Source organism: Chelonoidis abingdonii, chromosome 2, assembly GCF_003597395.2.
Source record: "Chelonoidis abingdonii isolate Lonesome George chromosome 2, CheloAbing_2.0, whole genome shotgun sequence".
Classification (NCBI taxonomy): Eukaryota; Metazoa; Chordata; order Testudines; family Testudinidae; genus Chelonoidis; species Chelonoidis abingdonii.
Window position 1 is genome coordinate 121,786,912 of NC_133770.1, and position 17,469 is coordinate 121,804,380.

The 17,469-nt window shown below is 41.8% G+C and overlaps 2 protein-coding genes across 6 annotated transcripts in view; one reads left to right on the forward strand and one right to left on the reverse strand.

Moving 5' to 3' along the window:
• Nucleotides 1-17,134, forward strand: part of STX17 (syntaxin 17) — a 99,046-nt gene extending 81,912 nt beyond the window's left edge. For all 5 annotated transcript variants that reach the window (XM_032787141.2, XM_032787146.2, XM_032787144.2 and 2 more), the window contains 4 exons: nt 8,400-8,518; nt 8,599-8,649; nt 14,056-14,142; nt 14,866-17,134. In XM_032787141.2, coding sequence (XP_032643032.1) covers nt 8,400-8,518; nt 8,599-8,649; nt 14,056-14,142; nt 14,866-15,105 — 497 coding nt within the window. In that variant the 3' untranslated portion in view covers nt 15,106-17,134. The remainder of the gene's footprint in view (nt 1-8,399; nt 8,519-8,598; nt 8,650-14,055; nt 14,143-14,865) is intronic.
• The window catches only part of LOC142046341 (uncharacterized), a 1,049,055-nt gene that overhangs the window by 814,157 nt on the left and 217,429 nt on the right, over nt 1-17,469 (reverse strand). The gene's annotated exons all lie outside the window — the stretch shown is intronic.

The window sequence follows — 17,469 nt, forward strand, 5'->3', positions numbered from 1 at the left end:
AGAGAAAGAGGAGTAAAAACAGCTTGAAAATGAGGAACAAGTAGGTCTTGAGCCTCCTGAACAACACCATTCATGTTTTCCCAGCGACCTGTCATTATCTTCCCCTGATGATGCAGTCTTGGCTCTTGTACCAGCTCCTGATGATTTTATAGCCTTTTAGCAGCTATTCTCTTGCATAGCAGAAATCCTCAAAATAGAGACCTGAGTAACTGAAGAAAAAGCTCATAATCTATGTGACATATTGCACTCGTCCACTTCTGTCAGAATAGCATTGCCAATTAATGAGGGGATATGGAACAGCTTCTGTATGAGGAGAGATTAAAGAGAGTGGGACTGCTCATGTTGGAGGAGAGATGACGAAGAGGAGATATGGTAGAGGTGTGTAAAATCATGAATGGTGTGGCAAAAGTGAATAAGGAATTATTGACCCCTTCATATAACAGATGAACCAGGGATCACCCAATGAAGTCAATAGGCAGCAGGTTTAAAATAGACATAAGGAAATACTCCTTCACACAACACTGATGAAGAAATTCCATGTATAGACTTGTTTGCCAACAAAGACATGTGTCCTGTCTTTTACTCCAGAGGAGGCATGAGCCCAGGGTCCTTGCAAAATGCCTTTCTAACACTGTGAGATCAAGGTATTATATATGCATTTCTGGGTGATAGGGAGAATCCGACAGGATGCAGCCATACTGATCCTGATTGCTCTATATTGGTTGAAACTGTTCTTTCTGGTTAATAGACCACCTCAAAATGTCTATTCTGACTCTGATAGCACTTCCAGACAGTCCAGACATATCACAGAACCAAGGTCAGATGCTTCATTGAGACCAGAAATCACAGCATTTGAGAGCCTGGTTGTTGGCTTGTTGAGTGTTTGCTGAGGCTGCTCCTTAAAAGTACAAGAAATTTTACTGCTAAGCAGAAAAGACACTTACAGAGTACTAGTAAGAAAACTGAAAGGGAAGGATGGGGACCCCACCCCCAAAGTAATTATTTGTTCTCTTAGCTAAAAAGAACAGTGTTTTTTACAAAACATTTTTGGCATGAAACAAAAATACAACACTTCAGACCTAACCAGCAGCTTTGATTCAGTGACATAAAACCAGGGAGATTAGCCTGAAACAGATTAGCAAAAGATCAGTCTTTATAGGACTAAATTAATTTCTGGTGCAATTCCAAAGAGAGCTACATCAGGGATGAATTTGGTCATTTGATATTTTTTTGTTGGACTGTGCCTGATACTGGGGGCTGATTATGTATCAGTGGTGTATGCTGTTGTAGATCTCAATCAGTACAGTAACTCCTCACTTAAAGTCGTCCCGGTTAACGTTGTTTCGTTGTTATGTTGCTGATCAGTTAGGGAACATGCTCATTTAAAGTTGTGCAATGCTCCACTCTTACATTGTTTGGCTGCCTGCTTTCTCCACAGCTGGCAGCCTCCCTATGCCCCCACCCAGTGCCTCCTGCCCACCGGCAGACCCCGTGGATCAGCGCCTTCCCCCTCCTTCCCCTAGCTCCTACCCGCGGCAATCAGCTGGCTTGCGACGTTTTGAAGGGAGGGGGGAGGAGCGAGGACTCAGTGCCGAATGCCGCAGGCCAGCTGATTGCCCTGGGCAGGAGGCAGGGGGAGAGGGAGGGGAAGCCTGCGCCAAGTCCTCACTCCTCCCCCGTCCCTCCTGCCTCCAAAACACCGCAGGCCAGCTCATTGTCTAGGGCAGGAGGGAGCGGGGAGGAGCGAGGTCTCGGTGCGCCTCCCCCCCCTCCCCTGCCTCCTGCTGGTGGCAATCAGCTGGCTTGCGGCGTTTTGGAGGGAGGGGGAAGGAGCGAGGACTTGGCGTGCCTCCCCCCTCCCTCCCCTGCCTCCGAACATGGCATTTAGAAAGGAAGGGAGGGATGGAGGAGGAGTTTAGAAAGGAGGAGAGGGAGGGGGGAGGAGCCAGGACGTGTGGGAGGTAAAGGGGGAGGAGGTGGGAGGGGAGAAGAGGCAGGTCAAGATTGGGTGCTTGGGGGAAGGGGTGGAGTGGGCGGGCTGAGGGTTGAACTCCCGCCCCGGTACTTGCAGAGTAGGAGAAGCTGCCGCTGTTGTGCAACGTGCTTCTCCTAGCCTACAGCATCTTCAGCCTCCTTGCCTGCCTCATCTCCAGTGCCAGTGGACTGTGCCTGTGTGGAGTAAGGCGGGGGCACCTCCCAACTATAGTACTGTACAGTATGTTTGTAAACACACATGTGCATATTACACCGCCCCCCCCCCCCCACCTCACCCTGCGATTCACTGTTGCTTTATGGCCCAATGGCCCTGCTCGGGAATAGGGCTCTACACCAAGTGCTTGCGAGGCCACCAGCTGCCTGCAAAACAGCTGTGGGTGGTGCACAGCAGAGGCCCTGCTTTGCTGTCTACAGAATAAATAATGTTTTATCTGCTGCCCCCCTTCGCTGGAGGGAGGTAAGAACACGGGGCGGCAGTTCACCCAAAGCAAGTTACCGGAATAGCGTTCCAGCACCTGCTTCGCTGTAGCAAGGGGGAGAAGTGGTGTAGAGATGCACAGAACCTGGCCCTGCTCCCATGAAAGTCTGTGAAATGCACAGGAGCTTTGCCATTCACTTTAATGCCAGCTGCATCTCTCTGCCCCTGCATGCACACAGCAGAGAGGGGCATGGCCCTGCAGGAAATGTTCAGAAAGTTCAGCAAGAGGAGCAGCTGGACAGTCCACCCTCTTCCACTCTCTGACTCCACCACTTCAACCAAGTTTCATACTCAGCAATGATGATTGTAGTATTAAATTGCTTGTTTAAAATGTATATAATGCCTTTTGTCTGGCAAAAAAAAAAAATTTCTATGGAACCTGACCCCCCCCCTCCCCATTTACATTAATTCTTATGGGGAAATTGGATTTACTTAACATGGTTTCACTTAAAGTCACATTTTTCAGGAACATAACTACAACGTTAAGTAAGGAGTTATGGTGTTTCCGTGGCAGAAAGCAGACAACTTTGGTCTGTTGCACCAATGTGAACTAAGTCACAGATGATTGGGAAGTTGTGTTTTTTCTATTTTTGTGTATTGCTGAGGCATTAATGTGTTGTGTGCTTTTATTTAAAGCTGCGATACTTTCCTCATTTCCCCCAAATAGATATTTAATACTGCTGTTCCTTGAAAGGAATATTTTTTTACCAAATATATTTGTATGTACATGTAGTACATCTGACACTTTGCACGGGGTGGTGATTATTGGAAGGATTAGATTTTTTGGAGAAATACTGGTAAGCGTCAATTTCATCGTACATTCAAACCGATGGAAAAAATATTTCCATGGATAATCAGAATTTACAGATAGGTAAAGTAAGAAAAATGCTGTTTGAGAAATAGTTTAAGGTTATTTACATTATATATTTTAACGTGATGTTGACAAATTGTGTTTTAACAGAGACGACTAAGGGGGGAATATGATAGAGGTCTATAAAATATTGATTGATGTGGAGAAAATGAAAGGAAGTGTTATTTACTCCTTGTCATAAGACAAGAACTAGGGGTCACCCAATGCAATTAAAAGGCAGCAGATTTAAAACAAACAAAAAGAAGTGTTTCTTCACACAATGAACTGTCAACCTGTGGAACTCTTTGCCAGAGCATGTTGTGAAGGCCAAGACTATAACAGAGTTCAAAAAAGAACTAGATAAATTTATGGAGGACAGGTCCATCAATGGCTGTTAGCCAGGATGGACAGGGATGGTGTCCCTAGCCTATGTTTGCCAGAAACTGGGAATGAGTGACAGGGGATGGATCATCACTTGATGATTACCTGTTCTGTTCGTTCCCTCTGAAACACCTGGCATTGGCCACTGTCAGAAGACAGGATACTGGGCTGGATGGACCTTGGTGTGAACCAGTATGGCCCTTCATATGTAATAGTTATAAAGCTTTAACTTTTTGAATCTCAGCAACTACTGTCATTAAATAATTGGCTGTCCCCCACCCCCATAAATTTCCTGTAACTGTGAAAATTTAGATTGATAAAAATAGAAAGGAAGGCTTAACAATAACCATTGATATTATCTGTTAAAATTATAAATAAAATAATAATTCTGCCAGGCATGGGCATGAGACAGAGGTAAAGTGGGTGAGGTAATATGTCTTATGGGACCAACTTCTGTTGGTGAAAGAAAAATGTTTTTAAGCTTCACAGAGCTCTGCCTGAGATCAAGCCTAGTATAAGCAATCAAAGTACATTTAAATAACATTAAGGTCTGAATCACAGGGAATGTAACCTTAACGGCACTGTTTGCTACTGGGCAAACATTTAAACTGTCAAGGTTGTTAGGCCTAAGATTTGCACTATTTTGAACCACTTCCCCCCCCCCCCCAATACCATGTACACGATGGGATATGTTGTATATTTGTGCAGTTCATAAAAGCTGTTTTTGAGACTCTTGTGATACATGAAGGGGGGCGAGGGGAGTAGCTCCATTTGATGGACACACAGCCAGCAAGTTAGCTGTAAAATCCCCGGTGGTCTGTTCTCTGCTTGCTTTACCTGTAAAGGGTTAACAAGCCCACAGGTAAAAGAAAAGGAGTGGGCACCTGGCCAAAAGAGCCAATGGAAAGGTAGAACTTTTTAAAATTGGGAAAGAAACTTTCCCTTTGTCTGTTGTTCTCTGGGCTGCAGGGACACAGAGCAGTAATGCTGTAACCAGCTTTAGGTCAGGTATGATTACAGATTATCAGTTAATACCTCGAATCTACTTATCTGGAGCGTCAGATATGTAAGTAAAATTAGGGAATGTTTGTCAGGTTTATTTCTTATTTTGGCTTGTGGATCTCCTGTGTGCTAACCTCTGATGCTTTTGTTTGCTTGTAACCTTTAAGCTGAATCCCCAAGAAAGTTATTTTGGGTGTTTAATTTTTGTAATTGTTCCTTTTTAGATCTAACAAAAAGCCTAAGTTCCAGATATATTTTTTTCCTTTTTGTTTTTAATAAAATTTACCTTTTTTAAAAAAGCAGGATTAGATTTTTGGTGTCCTAAGAAGTTTGTGCATGTTGTTTCATTAGTTGGAGCCACAGCTAATTTCCTTTGTTTTCTTTCTCAGCTCTTCCCCTGGTGGTGGTGAAAGAACTTGAGGGCACCCCACACGGAGGAATTCCCAAGTGGTCCTTCCTGGGTTCAAAGAGGTTTTTTTGCATTTGGGTGGTGGCAGCATTTACCAAGCCAAGGTCAGAGAAAAGCTGCGACCTTGGGAGTTTAATACAAGCCTGGAGTGGCCAGTATTAATTTTTAACATCCTTGCAGGCCCCCACTTCCTGCATTCGGAGAGACAGAGTAGGGATTCAGAGATAGTTGCCTTCAGGATGGAATAATTTATATCACCAAGCAGCAAACTTTAATTTTATTTTCCTAATGAAGGGTTTATTCTCATTGGTTGATAACCATTTAAACATTCTGATTTGTAACCAAATACAGCCGTTACACAAAATTTGGTAATTTTTTGCACACCAGCAGGACACACCATATCTGCACAATTCTATAGTTTTCCATATATCTATTCAGATTCTTAATTTTGACATTTTTTTAATGTTAGAAAATTCTGAGAGACATGTTTCTTATATACCGGGTAATAAATTTTTATTTGGGATTCCCGTCAATCTGTATTTGGATGGAAATTGAAATTCAATTAAAATGCACATTTTAAAATTGTATTTATGAGTTAAATAAAACCACCTTAAAAGTATTGGATACATAAGAAAAAAAGAAAGTGTATTAAAACATGTTTGCATTTAAAATGATCTGATTTATCAAAGGAAGTTTGAACTGTAGTTGATGAATTGACAGATTGTTTCTGGTCACCATAGGCCAGATTTTCAAATGTATTTGGGTGTCTAAAGAACAGACAGGCACCTCATCTATTCACACACTTTCAAAAATCCCATTAGGCCCCTAACTACCATTGAAATCAGTGGGCCTTGAAAGCAATAGGAGTCAGGTGCCTAACCTGCCAAGGTATTTTTGAAAATCTGACTAGAGCTAGCTGCATCTTTTGGTACCTAAATACCTTTGAAAATCTGGCCCCATGTCCTTCATCTCCCACCTGGTTTTTATTCATAGAATGGCAGAGGAAAACAAGCCTTCCTGCTTTTTCAACTCCCTATTCGTTTCTCAGTTTTGAATGAACTAGTCCAAAGGAAGATAATTTTCTCTGTGCACCTGCTACTTAAATTGAAACCAAAAGTGACTGAGGCAAAAGCTTTTCTGCATGACAGAAACTGGAAGTACTTACATGTTTGGAAAAAAGTAAATAACATACTCCATTGTAAAGAGTGAAAATAATATAGATTCTTAATGCAGCACGTGCCCTTATGAACCTTGAATTGACGTCAAAAATGAGATGGTTTCCTCCTGATTCTGTAGATAATTAAAAAAGCAGCACTCTTTAACTCATTAAAATCTGAGGAAGGCTCATTGATACAACATGCTTTTTTTAAAATTTAAATTATTCTAATGGTTATAGTACATGTCGGTTGTCATAATTTAAAATTAAATTTCAAATAGGTTTATTTAAAATCATGTAAATAAAAAAGACAATCAGCAAAAATCTGATTAAAATAAAAGATCTGATTTCTAATTTTTTACAAACATTCCCCCCGTTTTTATCCACCCTTGTGTGGTTTTATATTATGATTTAAGACTTCCATATTATTGTAGTACCTAGTGTTCTCAGCCAAGTCAGAACTTCATTGTACTAGGTGCTCTGCAAAATACAGTAAATGGCAGTCCATGCCCGAGGAGCTATGGGAAAGGCATGTAATCAATGAGGCTGCTGCACCTAACTGTTCTTTAACGTGTGGAAGGAAGAGAGAGTGCTGTAAGGCTTCCAGAGCAATATGCATATTAATCAGAATGTAAAGAAACTGCCTCCAACTTCCTCTGATACTTCTCTTTAATCCTTCAAAAGCAAGAAAATTTAGGGTTTAAAATTCACCCTTCACCCCTTCCAATATAACTTTGTATTACTGCAGAGGTGTCTGAAGCAGATAATACGGCAGAGCTAATCATCTTACAGATCTCGGGAGCCCCTATTTATTGTTTGATGTGTATTACACCACAGAAATTCTTCTGCTGTACAGTGCGCTACGTCAGACGTGCCACACAAGTTGTTGTCTGATTAGGGAAACTGTGACCAAAAGGTTAAATGGCTTGATTTATTTCAGAAGAGCTGGTTATTCACAACTCCAGGTAAAGCCAATGAGAACTTAGTGATCAGCATCTTTGAAAAATTGGGCCCTAAGTGACTTTTCCATGGCCACAAAGGTATCCAGTGTTGGATCCCAGCCTGCTTCCTAGCTCCCTGCCTATGCTCAGATCACTAGGCCATGCCTCCTTCTAAAACTAAGTATTAATTTAGTTTTATTTCCACAGTTACATTATATAAAAGACTTAATATGGAATTATTGCGAGAAGGGTAAAAACCTTAACATTAGGGGGAATAAAAGAACTAGAGTTCACTATTATCATTGCTTTGAATAAAACCTGAATTTGTTATGAAGGTTTTGGAAGCATATCTTGTTCAGCCTGTGTTGTATCACTTACAAAGTGCTGTTGACATAAGAGAAATGCACAGTGTTCTGGTCAATTACTTTACTTTATAAAGTGACCTTTCTAGCTGTTCCTTGCAATACCATCCCATGTCTTCTTCTGCCCCACATATGTGTTCCATTGTATGTGTGTGTATGTGGAGAGGAAGGGGGGCAATATCTGTATTTGAGGATCCCTCTTCCATATTTTCAACCTTTTGAAAGCCCATTGTTGTTATCATGGTGCCGTTATCTGCCTGGTCTTAGGGTTTAGAATTGGGCAACACTCTACTACTCTCTTATTAGCATTAGCAGGGTTTTGTTGCTCTTCTTCTGCAGCAGCCATCCTTCCCTAGTTCCTGCTGGCTCAGAGTGGGAAAGATGGACTAGAAATGGTGCACTTAACCATAGCTATGTGAACCATCACTCTGACTTCATGCATGATTTGTTTATATCTATCATATATAAATAAAAAGTGCTTATCCCAGGGTTTAGATTCTTTTGCTAAATTTGAAAATACACAATCCGTACAAAATTGATTAAACTGAATTAAGCAGTATAATTTGATAATTGTTTTCAGAACAAATCTGGAGAGTGTGTCTAAGAAATTTAATATTTTTGGGGGGAAGAACAATTTTTTAAATAAGATCAGTGGTGTTCAGAATAGAACTTCGCTTGTATAAACTTTTTAGGACTATTGTCTGGCTTGAGTTGTGTCAATTGTCATGTTATCAAGTAATATTAAGATATGAGAAGACAAATAATTTTTTGCAGCCTGTTTTCTAATTCAATATATGCATTTATAAATACCATGTTTTCACTCAGAGCCTTTGTATAACACTGGAGCTGTGGACACTTCTCAGAGTTTTATCCAGATGTACTCCCCACTCCCTGAAATTCCTCAGGATGAAAATGCTGCTGAATCATGGGAAACTTTAGAAGAGGTACATTGGAGCTCCCTTATATTACCATTTAAGTTCATTTTCTTTAAGCAAATACATAAGCAATCATTTTTTATTTGTAGGACTTAATTCAACTCAGCGAGCTGGTGACTGACTTCTCTTTACTAGTCAATGTAAGTATTAATCTAAAGCTCTAGATAAAGAATTGATAAAGACAAAGGCTGGGGGACTGACTGGGTGGCTCAAATAATTGGTAAAGAGATAGTGGAGACTTTTGTCACTGATTTGAAGTCAGACTAAGTTGCTACTATTTAACGGCTATTCAGCAGCCTAATATGAAATTGTCTCAGCCTACTTATTAGGGCACAGAAGTCATATCACATTTTGCCCATTAGTAGCTTCAGGAAAATGACAGTGACTGAATGGAGTCATAGAATGGTCCTTCCTAATCAAGATTTCAGGGCTGTGAGGGAAGTTTGCACTGTTGATCTCTGTGCTGTATCTCATGTATGGATAAATACTGTAGAGAACTTGTGTTTCCAAGTCCGTCAATCTGGCACTTTCCATCAGTCTTAAATAATATGTATATACATGCGCACATATCCTTATGCATTTCCCTAAAATATAGGCGCATGGGGGAGATAACAGTACAAAAGCTAGACCCAAACTCTTGGGCTTGGTTCTGCATTCCTTTTACATCTAAACCCCCACTAAAGTCAGATTCCCCCTTTTTTGGAAATCTAGATTTAAGAATAACCTTTGAAGAAGAAGAAGAAAAATCAGTAGTGTGAGGATCAGGCCCCTGAGATCAATAGATAAAACTTCCATTTTGTTAAGTGAGGAATAGGAACATGTGCTAATTTATTGGAGCTAAATGACCTTTAATCATCTAAGCTATTAATAACGGGGGTAAGGAATTTGCTTTACTATCTGCTGTCTATCTTGACAGTGACCATTTAAGAATGTTGTCATGTTACACTGTATTGAAAGCCCTCATGAGGTTTTCAGGATAAAGATTTACATTACATTCTCGAGGAGTGAGTTTTAAGGTAGGCCCCCTCTTTACCCTTGGTTTCCAAGCACCGTATTGCAGCAATTAGGAGCATTCAATAGCACTGGCTTAACATGCTTAATTGCCTGACCATGAGGAGGTCTGTGAAGCTTGCTGAGGAATAACAGACACTAATGCTATTCTCTCTGTGTATCAACAGCTTCCATGCTGCATGCATCTTGACCACTGAGCCCTGTTGATTCTGATCCTGTGTAGGCAATTTTTCTTTGTATTTGATTCTCCTTACTTCACAGAAACTAGTGCTAGCTGCTCCATAGACTTTAATTTTTGCCAACACAGAAGCTGCTGATGGGTTTTCAATCCAAATTCCTTTGTTAGGTTCCCTTTGCATCATACTAACCATTAGAGAGCGTGAACATTAGAGCAGGAGGTACAACAGTTTTCGTACTGGGTTTCCACACATTCTCAGCAGTGCAGGTTGTGGTGAGAAGGACAAGAGAGACTCCACTGAACAAGATTTGTGTTTTTACTTACTTGGTCAGGACTTCAGGAAAGGGTCTGAAGTTTCACTCACATTCCACCACAACATCTCATAGAAGAGAAGAAAGAAACTCTGTGTGTGCACAAATGTGCCATCTATTCTGTCTCCCACCTGCCTCATAATAGATTGTATATACACAGAAATTGTACTGATTTAATTTACATGGTTTTTAGAAATTCCTTGGTTAAATTGGTTCAACTCCATTATGAGGATGCTTAAATTGGTTTGTGTGTCTTATAACAATTTAGGTTAAGTCAGTAAAGTCAGTTAATGGTCAGTATCTCTTTCCATCTGGCTGTATGTGTAAAAACACATGAGTGGAAACACTGTTTGGATGCCCTCCAAACACAGCACCGTAGTCAGTTATCAGTGGTTAAAACTATCGTTACTGGGTGCACATCTCAATACACAGGGTTTTTTTTTTTAAGTGGAAAATTATGCACTGCTCATGCACAATACGGGCTGACCTCCATACAATGACTTCAGTGTAGGTTAGCGGGCTCAGCACCTTTGGACGATTGATACCTATAGGATTTTCAGACACTTAGTCTGTAACGTCATTATTTCTAAATCAGGACTTGAGCCATAACTGTGCATATGTGATGCTGTGATATTTTCTGGGAAAGCAGTCAAAGTAAGAGAAACAAGGTGGGAGATGGCGAGAGAGCAGGAGGAGGTGGAGACAGAACACCATCTTCTCGGGACTGTTGTTGCTCTTCTGTTAAAAGTGGCAGAGAAATATGAACCTTGAGTTTGTGTGGCTGAGATACTGCTGTAGAGTGAAATACGTATTGACAGTACTATGCTGTTCTATTATGTGTTCCATCTCAGAGCACTTTATGATGTCTGAAGAGACACAACACCCTTGAGAGAAGAGAAAGTATTATTTCTATTCCTTTGAACAGGGAAACTGAGCCCTGGTCTACACTACGAATTTAGGTTGAATTTAGCAGCATTAGATCCATTTAACCCTGCACCCGTCCACACGACAAAGCCACTTTTGTCAACATAAAGGGCTCTTAAAATCGATTTCTGTACTCCTCTACGAGGCGATTAGCACTGAAATCGACCCTGCTGGGTCGAATTTGGAGTAGCGTGGACGCAATTCGACGGTATTGGCCTCTGGGAGCTATCCCAGAGTGCTCCACTGTGACCGTTCTGGACAGCACTCTCAACTCAGATGCACTGGCCAGGTAGACAGGAAAAGCCCTGCAAACTTTTGAATTTCATTTCCTGTTTGGCCAGCATGGCGAGCTCATCAGCACAGGTGACCATAGAATCCTAAAGAGCTCCAGCCTGGACCGAATGGGAGGTACTGCATCTGATCGCTGTATGGGGAGATGAATCCGTGCTATCTGAACTCCATTCCAGAAGATGAAATGCTGGACTATTTGAAAAAATCTCCAAGGGCATGAAGGACAGAGGTTGTAACAGGGACCCACAGCAGTGCTGCGTGAAACTTAAGGAGCCCAGGCAAGCCTACCAAAGAACCAGAGAGGCAAATGGTCAGAGCCCCAGATATACCGCTTCTGTGATGAGCTGCATGCCATTCTAGGGGGTGCCCCAACAACTACCCCACCCTTGTGCTTCCCTCCTCCCCCATCCCTCCTGGGCTATGTTGGCAGTTATCTCCCCATTTTTATGTTGAATTAATAAAGAATGCATGAATTTGAAACAACAATGACTTTGCCTCTGCAAGCAGAGATCAAAGGTGGGAGGGGAGGGTGTTTGGCTTACAGGGAAGTAGAGTGAACCAAGGGAGTGGGTTTTCATCGAGGAAAAACAGAACATTCATACCGTAGCCTGGCCAGTCATGAAACTGGTTTTCAAAGCTTCTCTGATGCATAGCGCGCTCTGCTGTGCTCTTCTAACCGCCCTGGTGTCTGGCTGCGCATAATCAGCGGCCAGGCGATTTGCTTCAACCTCCCACCCACCATAAACGTCTCCCCCTTACTCTCACAGATATTATGGAGCACACAGCAAGCATCAATAACAATGGGAATATTGGTTGTGCTGAGGTCTAACCTAGTCAGCAACAGCACCAGCGAGGTTTTAAACATCCAAAGGCACATTCTACCACCATTATGGACTAGCTCAGCTTATAGCTGAACTGCTCCTTACCACCATCCAGGCTTCATGAGCCATGGGAGCAAGGAGTAGGCTAGGGTAGGTGTGACCACACAGTGCTGCTGACTGGGAGAGCAGCCTGAGGCAGAAGCCTCCAGTTGCCATGATATTCCAGGCAGGACTGAATCTCCATTAGACAAAACTTCAAGAAGACAATGACCTGGAGTCATTCCCATTTTTGTCCAGGCACCCCCAACTGGCCTTTCCAAGGCCGGCCAGGAGCACCCATGTCTGCCCAGGCAACCCCGACCAACCTAATCGAGGTTGACCAGGAGCACCCATGGGACAAAGACGATGGTTAGCAGTCGTATTGCACCATCTGCCATGCGCAAGGCAAGGCAAGGGGATGCTGTTATGTAGCACTGCAGTACCGCGTCTGCCAGCAGCACCCAGGAGACATGTGGTGACAGTGAGCTGAGAGTGGGCTCAGTGCTTGCCGTGGTATGTCATCTGCACAGGTAACCCAGGAAAAGAGGCGAGAAATGATTTTTTGCTGTTGCTTTCACGGGGGGGGGGGCTGACGACATGTACCCAGAACCACCCGTGACAATGTTTTTGCCCCATCAGGCATTAGGAGATCAACCCAGAATTCCAGTGGGCGGCGGAGATTGTGGGAACTGTGGGATAGATACCACAGTGCAATGTTCCGAAATTCTAGCCTCTGTACTGTGGACGCACACCACCGACTTAATGCACTTAGTGGGGACACACACAATCGACTGTATCAAACTGATTTCTACAACATCAACTTCTACTAAATTGACCTAATTTCGTAGTGTAGACATACCAGGTCACAGAAGTTTCCCAGGGTCTCGAAGTCTGTGGCAGAGCTTGGACTATAAACTCGGCGCCTGATTCCCACTTAATCACAAGACCATCAATTCCCATTATACACATGGCTTATTATGTCATATGTTGTAAGAATTACCCATTCCTGTACCTGCTGTTTAGTTAAACCGTAATTAAGAAAAATGAATTTCTGTGGGGTCTAGTACTACGGAGGCTGGAAAGGGCATGGGTGTTTGCCACAGACATTCATTACCCCACGTCTGACAGAATTGGGCTCAGCCATTGCGCTAGAAAGAGTAAAACAAAGCTCGTTCTGAACAAAGATCTTAAATTCAGAACATTTTAAACCGTATGCTGGACAGCCCATTGTGCTTTGTGACGGAATGAGGCTGGGGTCCTGCTGTGGTTTACAAATGAGGGGAAGAAGTATCTCATTTCCAAATAGCAGCTGAGGGAGGCTGCTCACCAAAAGCTCAAGGGGGCTCGCAGTAAGAGTGTGACTGACTGGGAAAAGTGGAGCATTTTTGCATAAGTTAAACAATCATAAAGCATAGGATGGATGTGCAATTTCAGTGTTTTCAGCAAAGTCGTGAGATCAGATCTGTAGGGTTACGTTAACGTAATATAGTTTCATAGGTAAAACATGGCTTTTGGGATTTCTTTAATCCATCAATGAAATGTTGCGTGTCATACAATGTCTTGTACCCTCTCATTAGAAAAGGAATTGTTTTGAGTATGAAACTCGGCATGAAGCATAAATGCTTGTTTGGATTTATTGGATTTTTCCCTAAAATGCAAATTCATCCATTCATATAACAGTAGATTAAATAAGAATACATTTTAGTTTGCTCTTTCTTTAACCGTATCAATACTCTGTATAACAGCACTCCATTTTATTACCTAATAGTTAAATTTCTTTTTGTAAGTGGTTTTGTACTTTCAGCTTGGTTTATCAGATGCTATTAATGAACTACCATTAAGGCTGCATGGCTACAGTGTGTAGCAGATGAAAGCTGCTGTGGGGCCCTGATTACAGGCATTAAAATAGTGTGTATTGGCTTACTGCTGCTTCCCAGCAGGTAACTTCACTCATAATTCCTTTGCATCTAGTCTCAGCAGGAGAAGATTGACAGGATTGAAGACCATGTCAACAGTGCTGCTGTGAATGTTGAAGAGGGAACCAAAAACTTGGGGAAGGTAGGGATCTATTCCCGCTGGTGAATCAATGGTACTCTGCCTCCCAGCAATCTTCTGTATTAACCCAATTGATCTGCCGTTTTTAATGCTGAGGGAACCAGCAATTAAGAAAATAAAGAAGAAATGACACATAGGTAGTGAAAAAAATCAATTTCTTGTAATGTTCTATTACATTCAGTCTGCCAGAAAAGAATTTCTCTGGCCTAAAGCCTCATTATAAGGCTGTTCTGCTGCTTCTTTCAATGGAATACCTGCAAAACCAGGCAGCAGAGTGTTAAACGATTGGCTCATAAGGGTCAAATGAGTGTGAAATGAAAGGATACCTGGGACACATGCTGCTGTGATACTAAGCCACATTTATATCACTGATAGTTGTTAACAACCCACAAATATAGCATCAGCGCGTTACTGGAAAGCTTCCGGGCAAATTACAGTTCTTACATTTGTTTTAATTATGTAGGCCAGACAGTGGAATATTATGTTGCAAATATTATCAGCCAATAGCAATTAAAATGATGTTTTCCTACTACACATATGGGATAGCTCAAGTTTGAAGCAGTTAGAGCACATTCTCTCTTACTGTGGAATAGTGTATTTTTAAAAAAATGTAATTTGCAAGGTTTATTTATGAACCAAGAATTAGGGGTGTATTGCCAAGAGTAATGAGGGGAAAATGCACATCACCACAGGTGTGTGTTTTAAGCAGATTTTTTTTTTTTACAGGCTGCAAAATATAAGCTGGCAGCTTTGCCTGTGGCAGGTGCACTCATCGGTGGAGTGGTGGGGGGTCCTATTGGTCTCCTCGCAGGCTTCAAAGTGGCAGGAATTGCAGCTGCACTTGGTGGTGGGGTATTGGGCTTCACAGGTGGAAAATTGATACAGAGAAGAAAACAGAAAATGATTGAGGAGCTCTCTTCCAGCTGTCCAGACCTCCCTAGCCAAAGTGACAAAAAATCCAGCTGAAGTAAGATTTCAGTATGACTAAGACTGGAAGTAATAGTTCCAGTGATGACAACAGATATGCAATCTTCACTTTGAACATAAGTTTGTTGAGGGGTGAAGTGGAAGGTGAGATAAGTGCTGTCAGTCTTGTAATTTTGAAAGCCGTAAGGAATATATTTTCATCATCAAGAAATATGCAGCCCTAATGAATAATGGGTTGTGTGCCAAATTCACCCCTTATTTTGTATGATGATACTGGAGTGGGTTTAGCTGAGAATCCAGAACAAATAATAAAAGGCTTTGAAGCATTCTTACTAGAAAAACTGAGGGGTCCTAAGGTCTGGAGCACTTTTATTAAGTGATTTCAAAGATTAGTACACTATTAGTACTCCTGTCTTTTAAACGTCACATTTTGGTTCTGGTCAAATGTTAAAAATGACCTGGTTTTACTCTTCATTTGTTTGTATGCCCAAGTCCCCATACAGTCTGGTGTGGCTGTCTTTGCTCGCCTAAACAGATGCACAGACTGGCAATGGGGCCTGAGGGTTAAGGTTAAATTGCATTGTTTCAGCTGTGGTGAAAGCTTAAGTAAACCCAGCACCTGCTTGCATTATCGAACTCAACCAGAATAGTGGTGCTGCTGCCCTCCCTTTCTAGAGCACTAAATTCACTCTGCTCTTTTTAAAGAAAAGTCATTTTTTTCTTTTTTTTATCCGTCTTTCAAATTCAGCTCCCCTCACCCCCAAAATCCAGGTCCTTCTCTCCCTCTTCAAACAGCCAAAAACAAAACAAAAAAAAACACTCCAGGGGATTGTTTGTGCTAGGAGAGGTAGCATTCCTTGACTGTTCTCTTCCCAGCCTGGCTTTGAAAGCTGCTTTGTGGGGTTAACCCCTCCGCCTGTTTAAGAAGCACCTTGCTCAGGTGCTCTTCTCCGTTTTTCCTCCATGTCTTGTTCACAGCCTGCCTCCATCAAAACAGTGGTGAGACAGGACAGAAGATCATTCAGCAAAGACATTGACTGCTGTTTATAGCAATGTCAACTCGTCAGTCCTTTATTTCCATTCCACCTATTCAGCAAAGCTGTAGTGGGGATTTAGTGTCACTTTGTGACCTACAACCATCACATCTGGAAGACAAAGGACTGTGAAGCTGGCAATCCTGATGAACTCACCAGTAACTTGTCAAGTGGTGACATCATTAAGTGATCACAGTTTCAGTAATGTTTACATAGTTCAGATGTGGTGCGTTCACTTAATGCTTATGTATGGCCTGGTCAGGTACGCTTCTTGCTCTCTCCAGCCACACAGCTGTTTAGTTCTTTCTTCAGTTTCCACTGGATCACTTCTGCCAGGCAGTAATTCTTTACTCTTAGTAGACTTTTAGCTCAGCATAGCATTCCTCCAGGACTCAAGGTTTGCTGGTGTTCTCTCTAGCATTCTTGCTCACAGCTGCCAGTATGGGTAGTTAGCTATTTTTCTAGCCTGTGATACTGTCTTCCTCTGGAGATCTGCTGTTCATTTATCCTGTTTGCTTGATTTTTACTTGGACCTCTCTGCACCTCCCATCTTTAAATATATGGCTTTTAACAAGTTTTTAATTTCACCCAGCCCTTGATAGTCAGTAGTGGCAATCTGTGTTTGCCATTCCCATCCCCGTTCCAGCACTGCTGTTAGAGCCTTGTGAGAAAACACAGGCTATGCCGTTTAAGATCTCAATGATCTCATTTTCCTGAGACCTTTTTGACTGTACAAAATAAACCTCTAAAAAAAAATGGTTACTTAAGTAGAGTTTTATTACACAATGTTGCTTGGTGTTCGGTAGCCCAGCAGGGAATTGCCACTGCATCACATTTAACAACAACAAAAATGGAGCTCCGCTGCAACCCAGGATTTGGCACAGTCTGTGGAAATAATTGTCTTTTAATGGTGGGATTATGGGTTTTGGTTGTAAGCAACTGTTCGTTTGAGCACAAGTTTCCTGTATAGGGTATTTTTCTTAATTACATAATTTATTAATTACATGTAAAATAAAAATGTGAACCCAAATGTGCAGCTGTTCAGATGTCTCTTAAGTAAGACTTTGCTTCCCTGAGCTTGTGTACACAAGAATGGTTTTCACAAGTAATCACTAAAATATAAATTGACAAAACTGCATAGTAGAAGCTTAAGTGCCTCCATCTATAGAACCAGACAGAGGGGAAAGGACCTCCTGAGTCATCTAGCTCATTGCTCATGACACAAATACTTTCTTTAAATGCATGACCTGTGACTGTAAACACTGCTGGTGGACTTGTAATAACTGTTACACTAGGCTGTTTCCTCCCTTATCTAATACTCTTTACCTTTAAACTTTTCCTAAATTAACTAAAAGCCATTGTTTGTTGT